Source organism: Ptychodera flava, chromosome 10 (genome assembly GCF_041260155.1).
Source record: "Ptychodera flava strain L36383 chromosome 10, AS_Pfla_20210202, whole genome shotgun sequence".
In the NCBI taxonomy this organism is placed as follows: domain Eukaryota; kingdom Metazoa; phylum Hemichordata; class Enteropneusta; family Ptychoderidae; genus Ptychodera; species Ptychodera flava.
In genome coordinates, this window is record NC_091937.1 from 41,091,613 (window position 1) to 41,109,843 (window position 18,231).

Below are 18,231 nucleotides of genomic sequence, written 5' to 3' on the forward strand. Positions count from 1 at the left end.
CGTAGATTTATAAACCGTTCCTTTACAAATGTCTAGAGAAAGAAGTGGAATGAAGACAACGCAATGAAAGTATTTACATGTAACCACTGACATAGTTGAAAACATAGTGCCAATGACACTTGGCTCACATTTTGTTCAATGTGATACACCAGAGTGAGTGTTCATATAACATTTAATAGCTTCTATGGGCCTTAGCTTGTAATAATCATAATGTCAAGTGCATTTGAACACATTTTGATGCATAGTCCATCAAATACCAAGGCGAAGTATGTAATGTTGGCAACTGTTGCAATGGACACACACATATACAACAAAATGCAGCCTGGTACATCAAAATTAGTGATACAATCTACCATACCAAAGTAAAGATGTCCTCTTGTGATATTTTACTACATGGAATTAATGTAAACAATATTTGGTAATTCATCAAGCAGTAATATTTAAGAAAACAATTTATTATTGGCTCTGAGGTCTTTGGTTGTGTTTCTGTACAAATATCACAAACATGTAAAATTCTGACTCACAGTTCAAGACATTTTCAGAAAGCTTACATTTTTGTGGCTCATTAATTTTATTTAGCGTACTTTTTGCCAATGATAACTTCATTCAAAGTAATCCAACACATCAAATACCAAAAATGGTGCAGTGTTCAGCAGTTCTCATGTTTTTGCAATACCACCAGAGACTTCATGAATGCGATATTTGGCATCTTTTGACCAAATTCGGCAAAAATTGTCATAAACATACAATATTGCAAAAATCGTCACAAACATAAAATATTGCATGTTTATTCACAATTTATATATACTCAATAAAATTTAGCCCTTGGAACATGCATGCAAAGTTTCAAAGCAATTGAACAAGTGATTTAGGAGAAAATGATTTTTTGACTGAAAATGGGGAACATTGACCAAAAATACAAAATAATGAAAATTTCACCATAATTTGAAGACACTACGATAAGGTTGCCCCTAGGTACATGCATACCAAGTTTCAAAGCAATCAGAACAGTTAATTCAGAGAAAATGATTTTTGACCTAAAATACAAAATACAAATATTAAAATTTCTCCACAATTTTACCAAATCTGACAGAGGTCAATCCAAGGATCAAGCTTATCAAGTTTCAATGCAATCCAACAACTGAGAACTTTGAAAGAAAATTATTTTTTGACCAAATGGGAAAAATTGCCCCCAAAATACAAATATGAACATTTCACCACAATTTGAACAGTCTGACAGAGGCCAACCCTAGGATCATACATACCAAGTTTCAAAGCAATGGGATGAGCAGTTTCAGAGAAGATTTATTGACCAAATATGGGGAAAATTGCCCCAAAAATACAAGTATAAAAATTCACCACAATTTGAACAAATCTAACTAAAGTCACAATAAAAAACCTGCATACCAAGTTTCAAACAAATCTGGCCTGTGGTTATAGAGTTTTAGCAATTTGCAGGATTTTTTTTTATCTCATTTGCATATTTTTGACACTGACATGTTCATTTGAACAAATTCACATCTCCACCCCTGGATGCACCTGTACACCAAATACTACGATGGTAGGTGATGCAGCGTTGGAGTTTTTGATGTGGACGGACATATATCTACACATTCATACATACATACACACACACAAACAAACAGACAGATATTCAGATGCTGTCGACTTCCCATATAAGCTGTACTAAATGTGTGCTAAATATAAAGCACACTGAAAAACAACAGAAAAGGCGGCAATTTTCTCAGGTTCTTTTGTAAGGAAGTAAATAAACTTTATTTAAAATTGAGCATGATGGTTACACTTCTTTTGAAATGGCTTTACTGACAAAATCTCTTGAGGAAATGAAAAGAAAATGACAAAATTACAATATCAAGTTCATGCATTTCTACATTATGCAACCCTTATATAAGTTGAGCACATGAGCATGTGTGCTCACTGTAGACTATATACACACTGGAATAAAAGGCAGCTAATGTGAGCATGTTCAGAAAACAATAAAAAAACGAAGAACAAATTATTTTCATCCAAAGATCAAAGCCTGAATTACAAGTATAAAGGAAAGACATTGAATGCAGAATGATCAATTACATTCTACTTTTAATGTTTTTGATAACATTAACCTGGATATCGTTTGAAAAGACAGCGGCACAATGAGTGTCCCCTTGACAGACTCATTCTCAGTTTGACAATGGACAGTGCAATGGGCAATTTTTGGCTGAGCGAATACATCAGATTCACATATGACAATAAGTTGTCGTTTTCCCTAAATAATAACTTATTAATAGTGGTTGTTAGAAAGTTTTATGTTACTGTATTTATTTTGATAGCATTTTTTTTAAGGCCCGATAGCTGTATCTTTTAGTATTATTTTTTGTGATTTTACTTCCAAACTAAAACAAGTTCATGGGAATGTACTCATTTAGGGTTGTTTATACAGGTAGAATAAACTGTCCACTGGGTCTACATGTGCAATTTTGAGCAAGATAAATAATAAATGTTTGCCCAAACATAAAATGGCACCCTCATGCAAATAAAGCAAAAACACAGTACGCAGTGCATATCTTCACAGAAACAACAGAGTATTATAATATGACAGAGTAATATAATGCATAGTGCTGAATGTTTTCCACTGGAATACCATATATATGCTATGTTTTCTTTGTAATATTACCAATTTTAAAAATGGCAGGAAATCAAAATAACGGTTAAAATTTAAATTTACTTGTCCAATTTTTCAGTGGTAAAAGACTATATCCTATAAATCTGTAGACTTTAAAGAAAACCAGAGAAAATTGAAAGCCTTTTCAGGTCGACAAATTTCAAGAGTTACAGCTACAGGGGCTTTAATTCCTCTTCAGTAGTATCCGTTGTTTATTGCTGCTTCTATGTACTGCTCTGTTTCACAAGCCAGATGCAACAAATAATAAACACCGGTAGATAAATGGATAATAAATAAATGCAGAGACAATTACTCTTCATGAAAGTTAGCTAGATAACAGAAGGACACACTAAGCATGGCACAAAGTAATGTTAGCTTCTGATATTTTGTAGAAACTTTTATTAAATTTAAGTGACACTGATTTGAAAACTATAGATGTACACAAATATTTACAGTTCTACTAAAATAGTTTTTGAGAAAATTACACCTTAAATCTATAAAAACTTCCGAGATGTATTTAACAATTATAAATCATTCTACATGTCACTATAGTGGCAGTCATGATTTTCAAAGCTGATAAGGTGTCTTATGTGACAAAAATGTTCAGGAAGATTGATGAATTCTTGCAAAACAAGGTCAATATGCGTAAAATGTGTATCCCCTCGACCTTTGCACAAACGTTTGCATGCTAAGATTATTTACATTTTCTTGGTTCTTTTAGAAAGACGACTGATGTAATGCTTGGGAGAACAAGATTTTATTTTCAGATGAAAGTGTAAGTTATAAATAGCTGCAGCATAAAATAGTACGGAAGGTAGGTAGGTGAGTATAAATCTGTGTGTGCATGTATATGTATGTGTATACGTATGTATGTGCCTACGTACATACATGTATGTGTGTGTATGTATGTATGTATGTGTACTGTATGTATCTGTTTATGTGTATATATGTATTTATGTGAATGTATGTATGTACTTACATATAAATATTATTCATACTATCAGAGCTTCCAAGCAGTAGTATTTGAAGTCAATAACGATGATGTAGTTATGTAATGTTCAGTTTGAATGTACATGTACTGTATATACAGTATAACATACGCATTTTACATTTACATAATGCCACAATATGTACATATAATACTTTCTGTGTGTCTCTTTCATATGTGACACAAATGTCTGATACGTTATTCCGCATTGAAATTCACATTTAATATTTATCTTTCTTAGTATCCAGTACTAATCAGGACTATACTGGTGTCCACACTAAAGCAGGTAAAAATAATTTTTGGCTGCAAAATACATCAGGAAACTGCACCTCTAACTGTAAAATGCTGTTGCGCTAACGTATCAACATTAAATTTGCCAAAATTTCACACACCAGGGACATTTCTCTAAAGTTTGCAAATGTAAAAAATACCGTCAAGGACACTATGTGCTCACATTCGGTATGAATTGGTCCATTCGAGAAATATTTAAACCGGGAAAAACAAGAATGACAAACGCAAATAAGGTCTCCAACTTAGGTACTGGAGGTCATCTTTAGGAACATGCATATCAACTTCTATAGCAATGGGAGAAGCAGATCCTAAATACATAAGCAAATGTCAACAACAAAAAACAGAGGCGGCTTGATAAAAAGAAAAGGTGGGAGTGGGCAAAAAATGCACAAGGGATCTGGTAAAAAAGTAATGCTACATCATCAACTTTCTAGACCCTACCCCGTCCTGAATATCAAATGTTCCATCCCTTGGTATTACCAAATGACAGGAAGTACATTTACAACCTTGGAGATTTTTAAATTAATGCCATGAGTGTTATCATTCTAATGTTAACAGCACTTAAGTTAGTTACAGATAGTGAAATGCCTTCCACTGTGGGCGGTGATTACAACATCTGGAATTATCCTGGATCCAAATTTCTCATCAGTTCTCGTATGTCTTACATAGAAGAGTTGCAAAAATTGGTCCGCAATGAAAAAATTCACCTCAGCTTTGTTTTCTGGATCAACTTTTCCAACAAATTGATACCAAATATGACAAAATTATGTTCACAGCCTTCAAAATTATCTCACTACATATCCTTGGTTGGTGTAGGTCATTTAAGGTCACAAACTGAGAAAATTACCTAAAACTTTGAGCAGAAAATTTATCTAATAACATCTTTCGGGAGTTTATATACCAAATTACAAAACTATCAAACAAGGGACTTTATACCAAATTACAAAGCTATCAAACAAGTAATATTGAGATAAAGTTTTCTTGACCAAAAATGACAATATTTCTTAAAAATACAAATTTTTATATTTCAGGACAATTTCAACATATCTAACTATTGTCATCTCTGTACGTCTGTGTACCAAATATGAAAGCTGTCTGTCCAGGGGTTTTAAAAAGGAAAGATTAAGATTTTTTGTTTAAGATTTTTTGACCAAAAATGACAAAATTGCTCAAAAATAGTAATTTTCCCAATTTTGTCATAATTTCAACAAATTAGAAGAGTAACACCCTTGCAAAGATCCAACCCAAATTTGAGAGCGATTGGCTGGCGGTTTCAGAGAAGAAGAATTTTTACTGAAAATGAGAAAAATCATAAAAAAATCAGCAAAAATACAAAATTAAGGATATCTTCACAATATTCATAAAAATTGTATACGGTTCACCTAAGGTACTTGCACACAAATTTTCAAAGCAATCAAAAAAGCGGTTCTTGAGTTATTAATTCTTAACCATTTTCACATTTTGTAAGCTCATTTGCATAATTTTGGCGATGCAGACTTCATTTGAACAAAATCCCATCTATATTCTAGGATGCATCCACACACCAAATACCAAGCTGAAATGTGCAGCGGTTTGCGTGTTTTTGATGTTGACGGACATACTGTACGTACATGTATACATACATACATACATACATACACACAGACATACAGACGCCATCGACTTCAGCCTATACGATAAACTCACATTGGTATAACCATATGTGAGCTAAAAAACTTGAATTTTGACGAATTTAGATTTCCACTTTGAGTTGCTGCTGAAACATCAAGTCATTGTTAAAGTTATGGCCTCAAGAGATGCATTCACACTATCTAACAGCATCAATATCATAATCAAATTTAACATTTAATACAGAATATATGCCAACAACTATTTCAACCAACAAACATGCCTTTTACATGTATAATGACAAAATGGGCAGAATTCTAGGGAATTCCTCTTGTTTTAAATACAGTAGGTCAAATAAAATCATACTTTGTAAAAATAAATTTTATCTCTAAAGAACATAATACATGTACATCACAGACAATATTTCATTGCTTGTAAATGCTACTTCATTTAAATTTCATTGCATATTGCTTACATCTTTTTTTATGTATACAAATTGTTAAGGTACCTTTATGTGAGATTGATTTTGTAAATTTTCGGTTAGAAGTATAATACAATTCCTGGGAATGCATAAATGACCGTCCTCTTGGTGTATGCAGTACTTTTAGGAGCATAGTGGTTCTGTACACAAACAATGGGATCATTTATACACAAAACTGCAGCAAAAAAGGCTGTGTACCTGAACTGGTTGCCATCAGTCAAACACTGCAGCACATGCAGAATATCACACATTTACACAAGAAACACTTCTCATAGAGGCAAGGACAAGAAAATCATTGACACATTGAAATTACAATTATTTTCACATTGACATTTTTATATCTTTGTCTCACAAATTAAAATATGTACAAGCTAAGTGAAATCAAAGGTGTTCTTGGGTTATTCAGCCAAGAGTAGTGAATATGGAAATATCACAAACATTTATGTAAATGACGTCTTATTATGCAATGCACATCTACCAAAATATGCTAGACTATCAGCAATATTAATGTACTCTATCTAAGGCACTTTAACTTTAGAATTTTCAGAAATTATTGTTACCATAATCATTTCTCTAGGGTCTATGCTATAATAGCCTCCCATTAAAGACAATACCTTCTTGTCAATTCACATACATGTATGTGTGAGTACGTCGAGAACTGCATTGAAAAGTGTAATAAGCAAAAGCTATATGAGACAATAGGTTAATTTTGTGTGCTTTCTACATCATAGCTTTACCACTATAATCAGAATCTCGTCTTTTCTGTAAATGCATTCATCTGTTGACCCAAATCCACGATCACCATTGATAACAATATATGAGGCTTAGGCCCCACTATGGTGGTGAAAGCATTAAGGTGCCAGGTACATGTACTAGTGGAGTCTACTTCGATCTAGGTATTCTCTGAAAATTTGACATGGTATTCGTTGCACTTAGGAATATATGTTAGGAGACTGTGCAGAAATTCAAGGTATAGACAACTGTGTCCAGCAACATCTAAGCTGCATTTTGGCGTACTGATGCTGCCGCAAAAGGCATATATAGTTACAGTGCAAAATCTATGCATTGTATAACCACTGTAATTTGAACAGCTCATCAAGTCCGTGTCTCTATTTTGTGTATCATATATAAAATGCTTTTTAGTCACCTTTGACATAAAGTTTAAAAAATATTGTCTTGGTGTGCATATATCATCACAAATATACTGACTCTACTACTTACAAGTCAGTAGGACTCTTTTATGGGCTTTCTCTTTGGATTCAAATTCATAACTCGTATGATGCTGTCGGTGAATATTAAATATTTCTACATTAATTTTGATTGCAATTTATTTTGAGCGATGGATTTCTTCACCATCCTATGTGCTTGACTCATGGTGATTTCCTGGTCTTCTTCGACTTCATAGACATCTTCTCCTCGTGGTTCTGGTGCCGGTATTGCCATGGCATCAAAGCTTGCATTTCTAAGTTCACAACGTTCTAACTCTGCTACAGGTGCAGCAGACGCATCATCCTCATAGGTTTCATCTGTAGATGCTGTGCTGCCAGATCCCATCAGTCTGCCAAAGAACCCTGGGGATTTGGCTTTTTTCTTCTTTGATGCAGACCTTGTATAGCTCATGCCCATCGGTGCAGACATTGCACATGCGGCCATTGGTAGTGAGCTGTGAAAATTTAAAGTCCACAAGCACATAGTGTGTATGACTTAACATTTTTCGAAATTGTGACGCGAAATTTTCTCTAAATTATGTTTTCTTCTCAAAATTTCCTATATTGATAGTACTGTACACTGTTATAGGTTTGTCACAAAATATCTCTGCATGCGCATGACATGGAACAGTGCTGCTTGAAATTCAATGTACAAATTTTGTCAGAGTTCCATGCATGGATTTTGTTGCAGCTTGTAGTCTGAACTGGTATATACCTTTTCCTGTGTTCGTTGTAACATTACCAGTTGACTATTGATTGCATTTTCATCATTCTTGCATGTGCTAATTGGAAAAATATAATCTAAATCAGCAGACAACTATTTGTTTGCATATTAATGAGCAAACAATGACATCATTAACAATCGGCCTATTTTGAACATTTTCAACCTGAATTTGGTGATTTCAAAATCAATCCACTTTACACGTCATTACTACAATTTCTGCATACAGCCAATTTTTACAAGTTACTAGTACTCATTTGATGGAAATCTGTCAATGCAATCAAATTTTAACCATGCAGCTAAGGCCAAAAAAAAATAAATTGTGCTGTTCCCATACCATGATTTTCAAAAATAGGGTAGGTAGGTCGGCGGGAATGTTTTTTTCCAAAATATTTTTATTTTCAAATATTCTTTTTCACTGGTTCAGGGCTGTCAAACACTGGCCATAGCATTTCAAGAAAAATGTATCATACATATAAAAGGGAAAAAAACATTCAAGACATCCTCATTCAAGCAAAAATCAAATGCCAAGGAACAAACAAGTGATTTTATGTTTTTCTCTTTCTTTTTTTACTTCCGTGTTTACGTAGCTCTAAAAAGTTTAGGGTCGGCAGGTAAAAAATAGTGTAGGTCGGGTTATTGGAACAGGAAAATTTTTCTTGTTTGGCCTAAGGAGAATATCAATGTCATATACATGGCATCCCAACAAATACAAATTTTCAAATTCTGTGCATACAAATGTTCAGTTTAACGTGAATTTTGTACCCATCGTTTAAAGATGTTTTCAATTTTTTGCATCAATCAGAGTATGACCAATTATGATAATTTTTTTATCATTTGTTCATTCAAAATTATATGACATCAAATTGTATGTGTAGACATGTTCAATTTTGAACTTGGTACCCACCTTGGTGCTGTTGGTGCTATATTTGTAACATAATCTTCTTTGACTTCAGCCATGCTAGATTTGCTTGCAAGTCTGACAGCGGATGTTGTAGGGCCTCCCAGTGCATAACTGTTCATTTTCAACTGATGAGATTTTGCTCCTGAAATCAAAAATATACTTTAATGTTAAGACAAAATCACTAGCAAGTAATAAAAAAGGACTGTAGCACTCTAATTCACAAGAAACAGTTCCCAGGGATCAAAGCATAATAAATTTTCCGTATTGTCTGAGCAAATGAACTGTTGGTTGAACTCCCTATTTTTATTAAGACATGAACGTTCATGTCCTCAATCCCCTGTAGTTTATTTCGAGGCTTGGTGGTTTATAAGCATCTTCGCTCACCAAAGTCTCTTGTCTGGGCACCTTGATATGCCTCACTGTCAGACCTTGGTGGAACGAGTCATTAGATCTTGTTTTTAAAGCGCCAGCACTGAGTTGTATGTGACTTCAAATAGCCAATCTCGTAACTGCTTACTACCAGCTAATGAATCTGTTCAAGACTGTGATATCCATATTAGTGACTTCAAAGAACATATCACAAGTGTCTTTCTGTTAAGAGTATAATTACTGACAATCAAAAGGAAGCAGTATAAGCTCAATTTTAAATAGCAACAATGTTTTTGTTATAAGTAGAACTGGAAGTAAATCTTTGTGCTATCAATCACTTTGTGTTACTGAGTCCAAACAAAACAGTTGTGGTTGTGTCCCCACTAAGCATTATGCAGGAACAAGTTGCCAGTCTGAGATATGTTGTGTTTCCTTGTCAGCAACATACATCAACAAGAGTCTCTAAGATAATCGATAAACTCATCGATCTCTTGGACCTGGGTTGCAGTTACACACTCGACAGTAGACTAGCCCCCAAGTCACTGTGCTTTTCTTGGCAGCAGGTTATGGTATCGATATGATATCGATATGCTGGCAGACTGTGAGCGAGTTTAACTTGGCAGTTGGCTATATAGCCCATCTTAGATTTCTCTGTTTATGTGTAACCGGCCCTGTGATTGGTCCATTAGAGTTTGAAGCTCCCCCAATAGCAGGCGAATCTCGCACGGGTTAGTTAGTGGGAGACTAATTTGCTCAAACTAATGATACTTGCAAGCGGCTGATGATCCATAACCAAAATGATGAGGACACTTAATATTTCTCACCAAAACACATGTGAAAAGGTCTTGCTATTCCAGTTTTTTGCATCGGCCATGGTGGCCAATTATGATGTATGATTATTTGTTTATTTCCCGTTCATTTTTTACTTATACAGAAACTGGTACATTTAGCAAGAATCGGCGTGTAGAAATCTCGAATCATAACAGTCTGAATCTATATGTTACCTTTTTTCTTCAACTTTTCAGAAACAGCTTTGGTCATTGCATCTTCATCTACGACACCTCCAGATACCCGGTATTCCTCCATAACTTCCTGGTTGACCTCTTCCATGAGTCTTTGTAGGGATATCTCTTCTTGGGCTCCTCCGATGATGACCTTGGCCAACAATGCAGCGTTCCTGAGTGGTACATATTGTCCACCAGTCATATGAGCGATTGCCATGAAGAAATCTTTGTATGGTGTTATACTTGGTTCACATCCCACCATGTACATTGTAACACCTTTCTCAGCCAATTGGGTGGTCACATGTATAGGATCTATACCATCAGGACATCCTGTAGCAGAAAGAGGGCAAAACTATAAATCTGTAATATTACTGATTTTGGACAATAAGCCTTTTATCAAATCTGGCATCTCACTTAACAATATTGGAAACTGCTAGAGAAACTTGAACAAATATTGTCAACAATGCGTGCTCAGCAATTTCAACATATATATTTAAGCAATAATGCACCCCCTCCCGGCTCATAATGGACGAAAGCAAACTTTGCACGACATAATGTACGAGGCGAAGCCGAGTACATTATGGAGTGCAAAGTTTGCTTGAGTCCATTATGGGCCGGAAGGGGGTGCATTATTGCTATTATTTTATAGTTTTGGCAATACCAGTGAATTTGTAGTTGTAGAAAACGAATAAAAAAGGAAATTATAACTGAGTTTGAAGCCAGTGAGCGTCGTCCAGCATGATCGGCCCTGGACTCTGTACACATTACATGCACTCCACCACTGCACAGTGCACTGCACTGAACACGCACGTTCAGCACAAAAAAATGACCAGCACTTTCACGGTTCATTTTGAATTGAAAAACGATGTATTTTCGAAGGAAATGAAAAGTAACTGCATCCCTACCGTCTATATCAAACTTGAAACATCACCTTTAAATATCATGCCATTCAAAAAATCGACACGGTGAAATGCCAGAGATGAAGAAAACGGAATGTTCATGCATCGACATCAGCATGATCAGCGAGCTGCATGCCATGGTATCAGCTGATCAATACGATCATTATTATGGCGCTAGTAGTACAGCATTCATTGCAAACGATATCAACAGAGTTCAACACTGTTATTCAAATGTTCATATTTCAATAATAATTGTGTCTATAAATTTAATTTTTGATGGCTCCTTGAGAAGAGCTATTTTATTTCGGTGAACGACAGAACTTGACGTAAATGGGTGCTTGAAAGGTACAGTTGACAAACATACTAGAGGGTTTCGGTACCGTCGCGATATCGAGAACAAGGCAAGGTAAAATCACGGAGATGGAGAAAAAAACGATGAATGAAAGTTGTCTCCGATTACAGACAGTGCATCAGAATTAGGTGGCCGAGATGTTAGATCAACGGAGAGTCCACGGTCGTCATGATTGTTGGTAATAGCTGACCTTGGACCGAGACTTTGAATGGCTCCGTAGTAATTTCCGTAGACACTTCCGGTCAAGGTTTATGACAGCAAGCTGCCGTTGTTGGCCCGTTTACGGCTGGTTCGAGTAGCCTTTCACGCTTGCATCGTTTACATGGCCACTGACATACATAATATGCCATGTGTCAAACCCAGTATCGTCTAGGAGTTTGCAAACGTCCTGAGTTCTGTTTCACCTATACGGCAACGAAGCGAACCATGTTGTAAACAAACGTAGTAGTACAACCAGCGTATCGGACGGGGACTGCATGCTGAGTGCCAGCCAGACAGACGGCAAGTGCGTGCGTGAGGACTCAAAAAATGTAATAAATCGTACAGTAAGACATTATTATCAATATTGTGAACCATTGTCAAGATTTATAGTTTTGTGTATTACTTGGTTTATCCGATATTTCCCCTCCTTTTAAATGCGTAGTCCTTTTTTCGTTTTCCAAAAACATAATATGCTCGCTGTGTGGCCGCAATGCTGAATAATGGAATACATGATCAGTAATAATGTATGGATATGACGTCACAAAATTCACTGGTATTGACAAAGCTATAATATAATTATATACTAAGTTTAAATCATAACATGGAGAGTAACAAATTACCAATATCAATTTTCGTCATTCTTGGAGCATAGTTGCTGATAGTTTTGTCAAAGTTTCAACAAAATGTCTTCATAAATATGATGTGGCTGTCACACTATAAGGATTCACTGTGTATAGCTTAAAAATTACAATTTGTTGGACCTTATCATTTTAAGCTATGTTCAATTCAGAAAAGTTCTTTCTTTCATTTCATCTGCTATTATTGACACAATTAGTGTTGCAATTTTTCCCGCCAAAATTTTAGTGCAACATGTTACCAATTTTATGAATTTTTCTGTAATTTTTTTGATAATTTTGGACCAAATGGACATCACATTTCATTGGCTACATTTTTTAATCAAAATTTTGGCAAAAGTCTGAAAAAAAAACTGACTGGGGTATATTTTTAAAGGAGACAAAAATTGACTTTGCTTATTTTCATTGCTAAATTTTCTATACCTTTAGGGAATCCATCGCCACTTGCAGCCAGTCCATGTGGAGGAGCGTCCGCAATGAAAACACAGATCTTTGTTGCTTCGTCTCGCCAGCTGAGTTTCAGAACTTGATGTAAAGCATCTGCAACAGCTTCTGGTGTGTCACCACCTGTTGATATTATCCATGGGAGATACATGTTATGTGACAGCTCGAATTTCCATGTGTCATAGCTGTTCGTACATGCAGAACATTCAGAAGTATAGTGGATGCAATTATGAACTATTGAACTCCTGATACGAAATGATACAAAGATTTTTTACCACAATAGCTATGTGCCACTACATTCAAATGGTTGAGTCATGGAATCTTTCAGAGACCATATTTGATGAAAAATTTGGAAATGGAAAGTCCATGCATACCTGTGCTTCGACAAATGTTGAATTTGAATAGTGCTGATCGCAAATGACATCATTTTTCTCTCATTGATATGCATAAATAAATATTTGTCCGTATTTACGCATAAATGATGAAATTACAACCTGCTAGTGTTACAATGGGTACTAAAAGCCACACTAATTTGTTTGAATTTATGGCTCAAACTACAAACTGCATCAACAACCTTGCATTCAACAACAAAATTTGTCCGAATTTTAGGCAGCGTTGTCCGATGTCGGCAGCTATATTTAGTAACAAACCTGGCATTGTGATCCACATTATGATGAAAGCATGTCAATCGACAATAAGTCAACTTTAGACATGTCAAGTTACAATTTGCCACAGCATTTGATTTCTTGTCGTATTCATTTAGACAATTACCTTATCAGCCATTATAATGGCTGATAAGGTAATTGTCTAAATGAATACGAGTGTATTTGGTCTACTGGATTTTATATGTACTGTGGTAATGTATTTTAAAAAAGCAAGGAAATATGAAAAAATGTCCTTTGATGTTGATGTACATATATTTTATTAAGTACCATTATTATTAACAGGAAAGATCTGGTGTATGACACCATGGTGTATGATGTATTTACAACACAAGATATAATCCTCATGATCTGACATTTGAATTAGACATGCAACAAAGCACAGACTGAAAACATCTCATCAGTTCAACTGAATAAATTGGGGTTTGTGCAGCATCTTGAAAGCCTTTAGCTGATTCGTTGGCTGAAACTCATTCTTCTTACTGAATTATTTCTAAACAGCCAATCAGGTAGGGAACAGCCCAACTTTCAGACTCCTTAAGTTGCTGTTAATAATTGCAATCTGCCAATCAGGTACAACCTTCCTACCTAGCTGCTGCCAGAATGAATGAACCAAAGTGACCTTTGACCTACCCCCAGTTGCATTGGCTGCATCCAGCCATGACTTCATAGAGCTCACAGATCCAGTGAAATCATGAACTCTTGTCACAAAAGTACTGTCCTGTGGTGGATGGTCACGATATTCAACAAGTGCCAGGTGGATGTCAGATTTCTCCTTTGAAACAATCTCTTCAACAATTTTACGTATACTCTGCAGAATAATTAATAATCATTAATAAGATAAGTAAATATCTAATTATGATAGGCAGTAATACCTATACCATGGATGTAAAATTACATCCATGCCTATACCCAGCTGCTGTCATGCAAAGTAAAAATATTCAATATTTCTCTACTAACAAAACAAGAGTTATCTTTTAATAAACAACTTGCAGATTATATTTTTACTTTATATAAACAAAGAAATGCCTAGTTATATTTATTATTAGCTAATATTATTATACTGTAATACTTTATCTTTATTGAAGAAAATCTGAACTTATTTTTGTATCACACTTTTATTGCCACAAATGTGATGTAAATCCTATATTTACAAGCAAGCAATAAAAATATTATTATTATTATTAGGCACTGGTAGTACTATGCACATAGAATGTGTGTCAGAGACACTCAGATATTCAGATTCAAATGAGCATTTAATTTTTCACCAAAAGTCCCTCCACACACTGTGGGTATAGCAACCAACTTTTAATGTCAAAACAGTGACAAATTTTACATTCTTTGTCAAATGTTGCATGGTGACCCAAAATTGTATTCCTGATCATAAGAGAGAGTGGTTGAACGTTGCTTTTAGGGCATTCTGATCAGAATTTGGAACTTTCAATTTTGAGGCAAATATGTTGCCTTACCGTATATTAAATTTCATCTTTTTCTGTGTGATCTCATGTTCGTATTTTCCAAAAGACAAGTAGCAAATGCAAAGTGTTTTAAGGTAGTATGCGCCTCAAAATGAAAAACCTAAACTTTAGCTCAAAATTTCCACAAGGAATATTTCAACCACTCTCTTTCAAACTCAAGAATAAAAATTGGGGGTAATATGTAAACTTTGGTACAAGAGGAAGAAATTATCCAATATTTTAAGTGATATTTGAAATTCAAAATGGCTGCCGTTCCTGTATTCACTGTATTGAGTGAAATAAATTTTGGATTTTCGAAAAACTAAGATGGTGAAAAGTTCTTGTACTCCAGGAGCTTAAAAATGAACCCCCACAAGTGCTAGAGCAGAAAAAAAAATGTAAAAGTTTGAGTCCGAAAATCTGTCCCAGAGGCGTACTGTCTACCTTAATTTTAAGGCATCTTTGACCAAGATAAAGATACAATAAATACCGTGCACCCTCGTAGGAAAGAAAGTCAATGTGATATTGGCAGTTCCTATGCATGCTGCGCAAGGAAAAAAGTCACTGTGAGCGTGATATTGGCAGTTCCTTTGCATGCTGCGCGAGCCTAGAGTGTTACAAAAAGCGAAAACGTAAATTTCACACCAATGAGCAATCACTGAGATTCCACACGTCTGAGTCATAATGCTTACGTTGGCAAAGCCACGACAGGGAAGTCAAGATGCAATTATTCTTATTTGTGCTATTTTTAGAATAGCTGATTCAACACTTTTGCTGCTATGCACGCATCCAATTCCAAACATGTCTTCCTGCTTTCTTTGTTCGTATTCAGAAGCGAGTGTACGTCGTATGTCCTGCTATACCCCATCCTCTTTCCAGCCAGCAGGCTCTTCATAAAGCCGTCGATATTCGCAACGTCGCGTTTGCGGTGACGGTGGGGCAACTGGGGATTATGTCTACAACTCACTGTGTGTCACCCAAGATGACCCCACTTGAAACGATAGCCCGCAAGCGTTTTGCCCAAGTGTCAATGCTGTCGTCCACAGACAGTGTGAGGTGGGCGTTGTATCGGGTGTAGACATAGCGATCAAATGGTGGTATTCTGTCGACATCCCGATACATGCGGATCTGGTGCCCCGACCCTATTAAAGTCGCTTTACCCGGACCCAACCATTGTAATCATTGCGTCTACCACTTTTTTATGAATTTCTGTGATTTTGTGATTGCACAACAAGAACTTACAATTCAACTGAATGTGGCAGCTCGTTTTCTGTTAAGAGGAAAGGGAAGGTGCGAAATCAAAATACAAACCAGCGGACCGTGCGACAGTGTGCATGGTCAGATCCATTTTTCCCACAGTTGCGAGTGTAGTGATACGTACCGGCGGCCGCGTATGCATAGTACGCGGCGGCCGGTACGTATCACTACACTCGCAACTGTGATTTTTCCGGTGAGGTGGTGAAGGTGAAGTACACTCAGAATTCATGCTATGCTTCACAAATTGTACAAAATTGAAAAATTCAAATCTCGCTCTCCTCTTTCTGTGACTAGCATGAGTATGACAGAATGGATATGGGTGCATGGCAAAGTCTGAGTGACAGATAGCTGCAGATGCAGTTCCAAGGGGTAAAATTGAGGGGCTGTACGGAACTGCGCATGCAGCAGCATGACTCCCATGAGAGTGATGAGCCTTGTATGAAAACGTATACTTCACTGTGATCGCATGCCAATGTGATAAACCACCAACCTGTTGCGCTGTGGCGATATAGCTTCCCATACTGCCGGTACAGTCCATTGCAAACGCCAAATCCAAGACGGACGAATCATGATTAGCCAGTTCTGGCTGTGCCACTTGATCAACGCTTATATTCATGGTAACTAGCTAGACTTCAGAGAGACTTTCGCAAATTTTGGTTGTGAAGCCTGAGTCGTATGTCTCGCAAGTGCGAATAATCCTGACACCCCAACGACGCTGAAGAGCTAACTTGAAGGGAACGAGCACGACTGAGCTGCAGGGCGACAATAATTGACATACACAGCATTCACATGTTTATAAATACGGTGGAAACTGTTGTCATCGTATATTTATAGAATATGACGTCATTGACACGGGACTTGTTTTTTTTACGTGACAAGCGATAGGGGGCGCTCTCTGCAGGATGACAGGTACTTGATGAATGATCAACCTTGTGAATTTGGTTGCATTTTTTTATCCGAAATTATGTTGGCATGAATTTTCATGCTGATGATAGGAATGTATGCAATCTGAGTTACATTTTAGTATAGGATTTCACTTCCAATATACAGCAGTACAAGGAGCAAAGGCAGCAGCTCGACCAGAACTTTACTATAATCTTTCTGAGAAATCCTATTGCTATGCTATACATTTGGTTCCAGACCATTCCAAAAACTCATTATGCATTAATATGAAGAAAACTCATACACGTTACAGAAATGTGAGAGAGCTCACACAAGTGAAGAAATATGCTAACCATGCTGACAAAAATGAATGTTTGCAGAATGCATTAATATGGTAATTAACAAACAATTCTTTATTGCATAACAACATACTTCAGAAAACACCGTAGTATGAACAATCAAAACAAATGATACATTCAACAATAAATCTGTAATAAAATAAGAAATGGAATCTAAGTAGTTAAAGCCATGTATCTGACTGATTTGAACTCATTGAAATCTTACTTTCAACTGCTCATCTTTGCCTGTAAATATGCAAATACAATCTGCTCATAACGTTTCTATTCTACGGTAACAATCATTCTTCCATAGGCGAGTGGGTTTTTTTGTTTTGAAACAAAGGTGAAGGTAGTTCTATTGCTTGTTATATTGGCAATAACTTTGGGTACATGATTATTGCACCATAAATAAAATCTATTCAACAAAGTAAAGAGCCAAAAGAGATGGACGCATGCATACAATCCTCATCAACAAACAGAAATATAAAAATTTCAACATCTTCAGGATTTTTTGGTGTGGTAACTTGTCAAACATCGTGTAAATATACCTAAATAAATAGCTATTCATTTGAGAAAAGTTGAAAAAGTGTAATAAGTTTGTTTGGTTTATCTTCATGCATCGATCCTGGAATGGATCCTGATATATCAATGCCATGGTCATGAGTCATTGCTTACATAATGACACAACCCTCTATAGAGGGACAATGATAATGACAACACAATGAAAAAAGATGCCAACGCTGCAAAGATTAGATTATGTTTTGTCTTTAGAAATGATGATTTTCCAGTTATTCATCAGTCAGATTCCACTTTTGAAATATGATATAGCATACATACAATGCCCTAAATCCGTCTCATGACAGTCCCA

General features: G+C 35.9%; 1 protein-coding gene across 1 annotated transcript; it reads right to left on the reverse strand.

Moving 5' to 3' along the window:
- Positions 1-5,912: 5,912 nt before the first annotated feature.
- Positions 5,913-16,919, reverse strand: LOC139142793 (uncharacterized). Its single transcript, XM_070712961.1, has 6 exons — positions 16,634-16,919; positions 14,063-14,240; positions 12,747-12,890; positions 10,237-10,566; positions 8,867-9,005; positions 5,913-7,693 (listed from the first exon to the last, which is right to left on the reverse strand). The coding sequence occupies exons 1-6, from the start codon at positions 16,757-16,759 to the stop codon at positions 7,336-7,338; spliced, it is 1,275 nt and encodes a 424-aa protein (XP_070569062.1). The 5' UTR covers positions 16,760-16,919; the 3' UTR covers positions 5,913-7,335.
- Between the last annotated feature and the right edge of the window lie 1,312 nt (positions 16,920-18,231).

Bases quoted from the DNA above. Each gene is read 5' to 3' on its own strand.
- LOC139142793 (XM_070712961.1), bottom strand. From the start codon at position 16,759: ATGAATATAAGCGTTGATCAAGTGGCACAGCCAGAACTGGCTAATCAT. The intron at 14,241-16,633 runs GTTGGTGGTTTA...ATTATTCTGCAG, and splicing joins ATATCGCCACAGCGCAACAG to AGTATACGTAAAATTGTTGA. The intron at 12,891-14,062 runs GTAGGTCAAAGG...TAATATCAACAG, and splicing joins TGCAGCCAATGCAACTGGGG to GTGGTGACACACCAGAAGCT.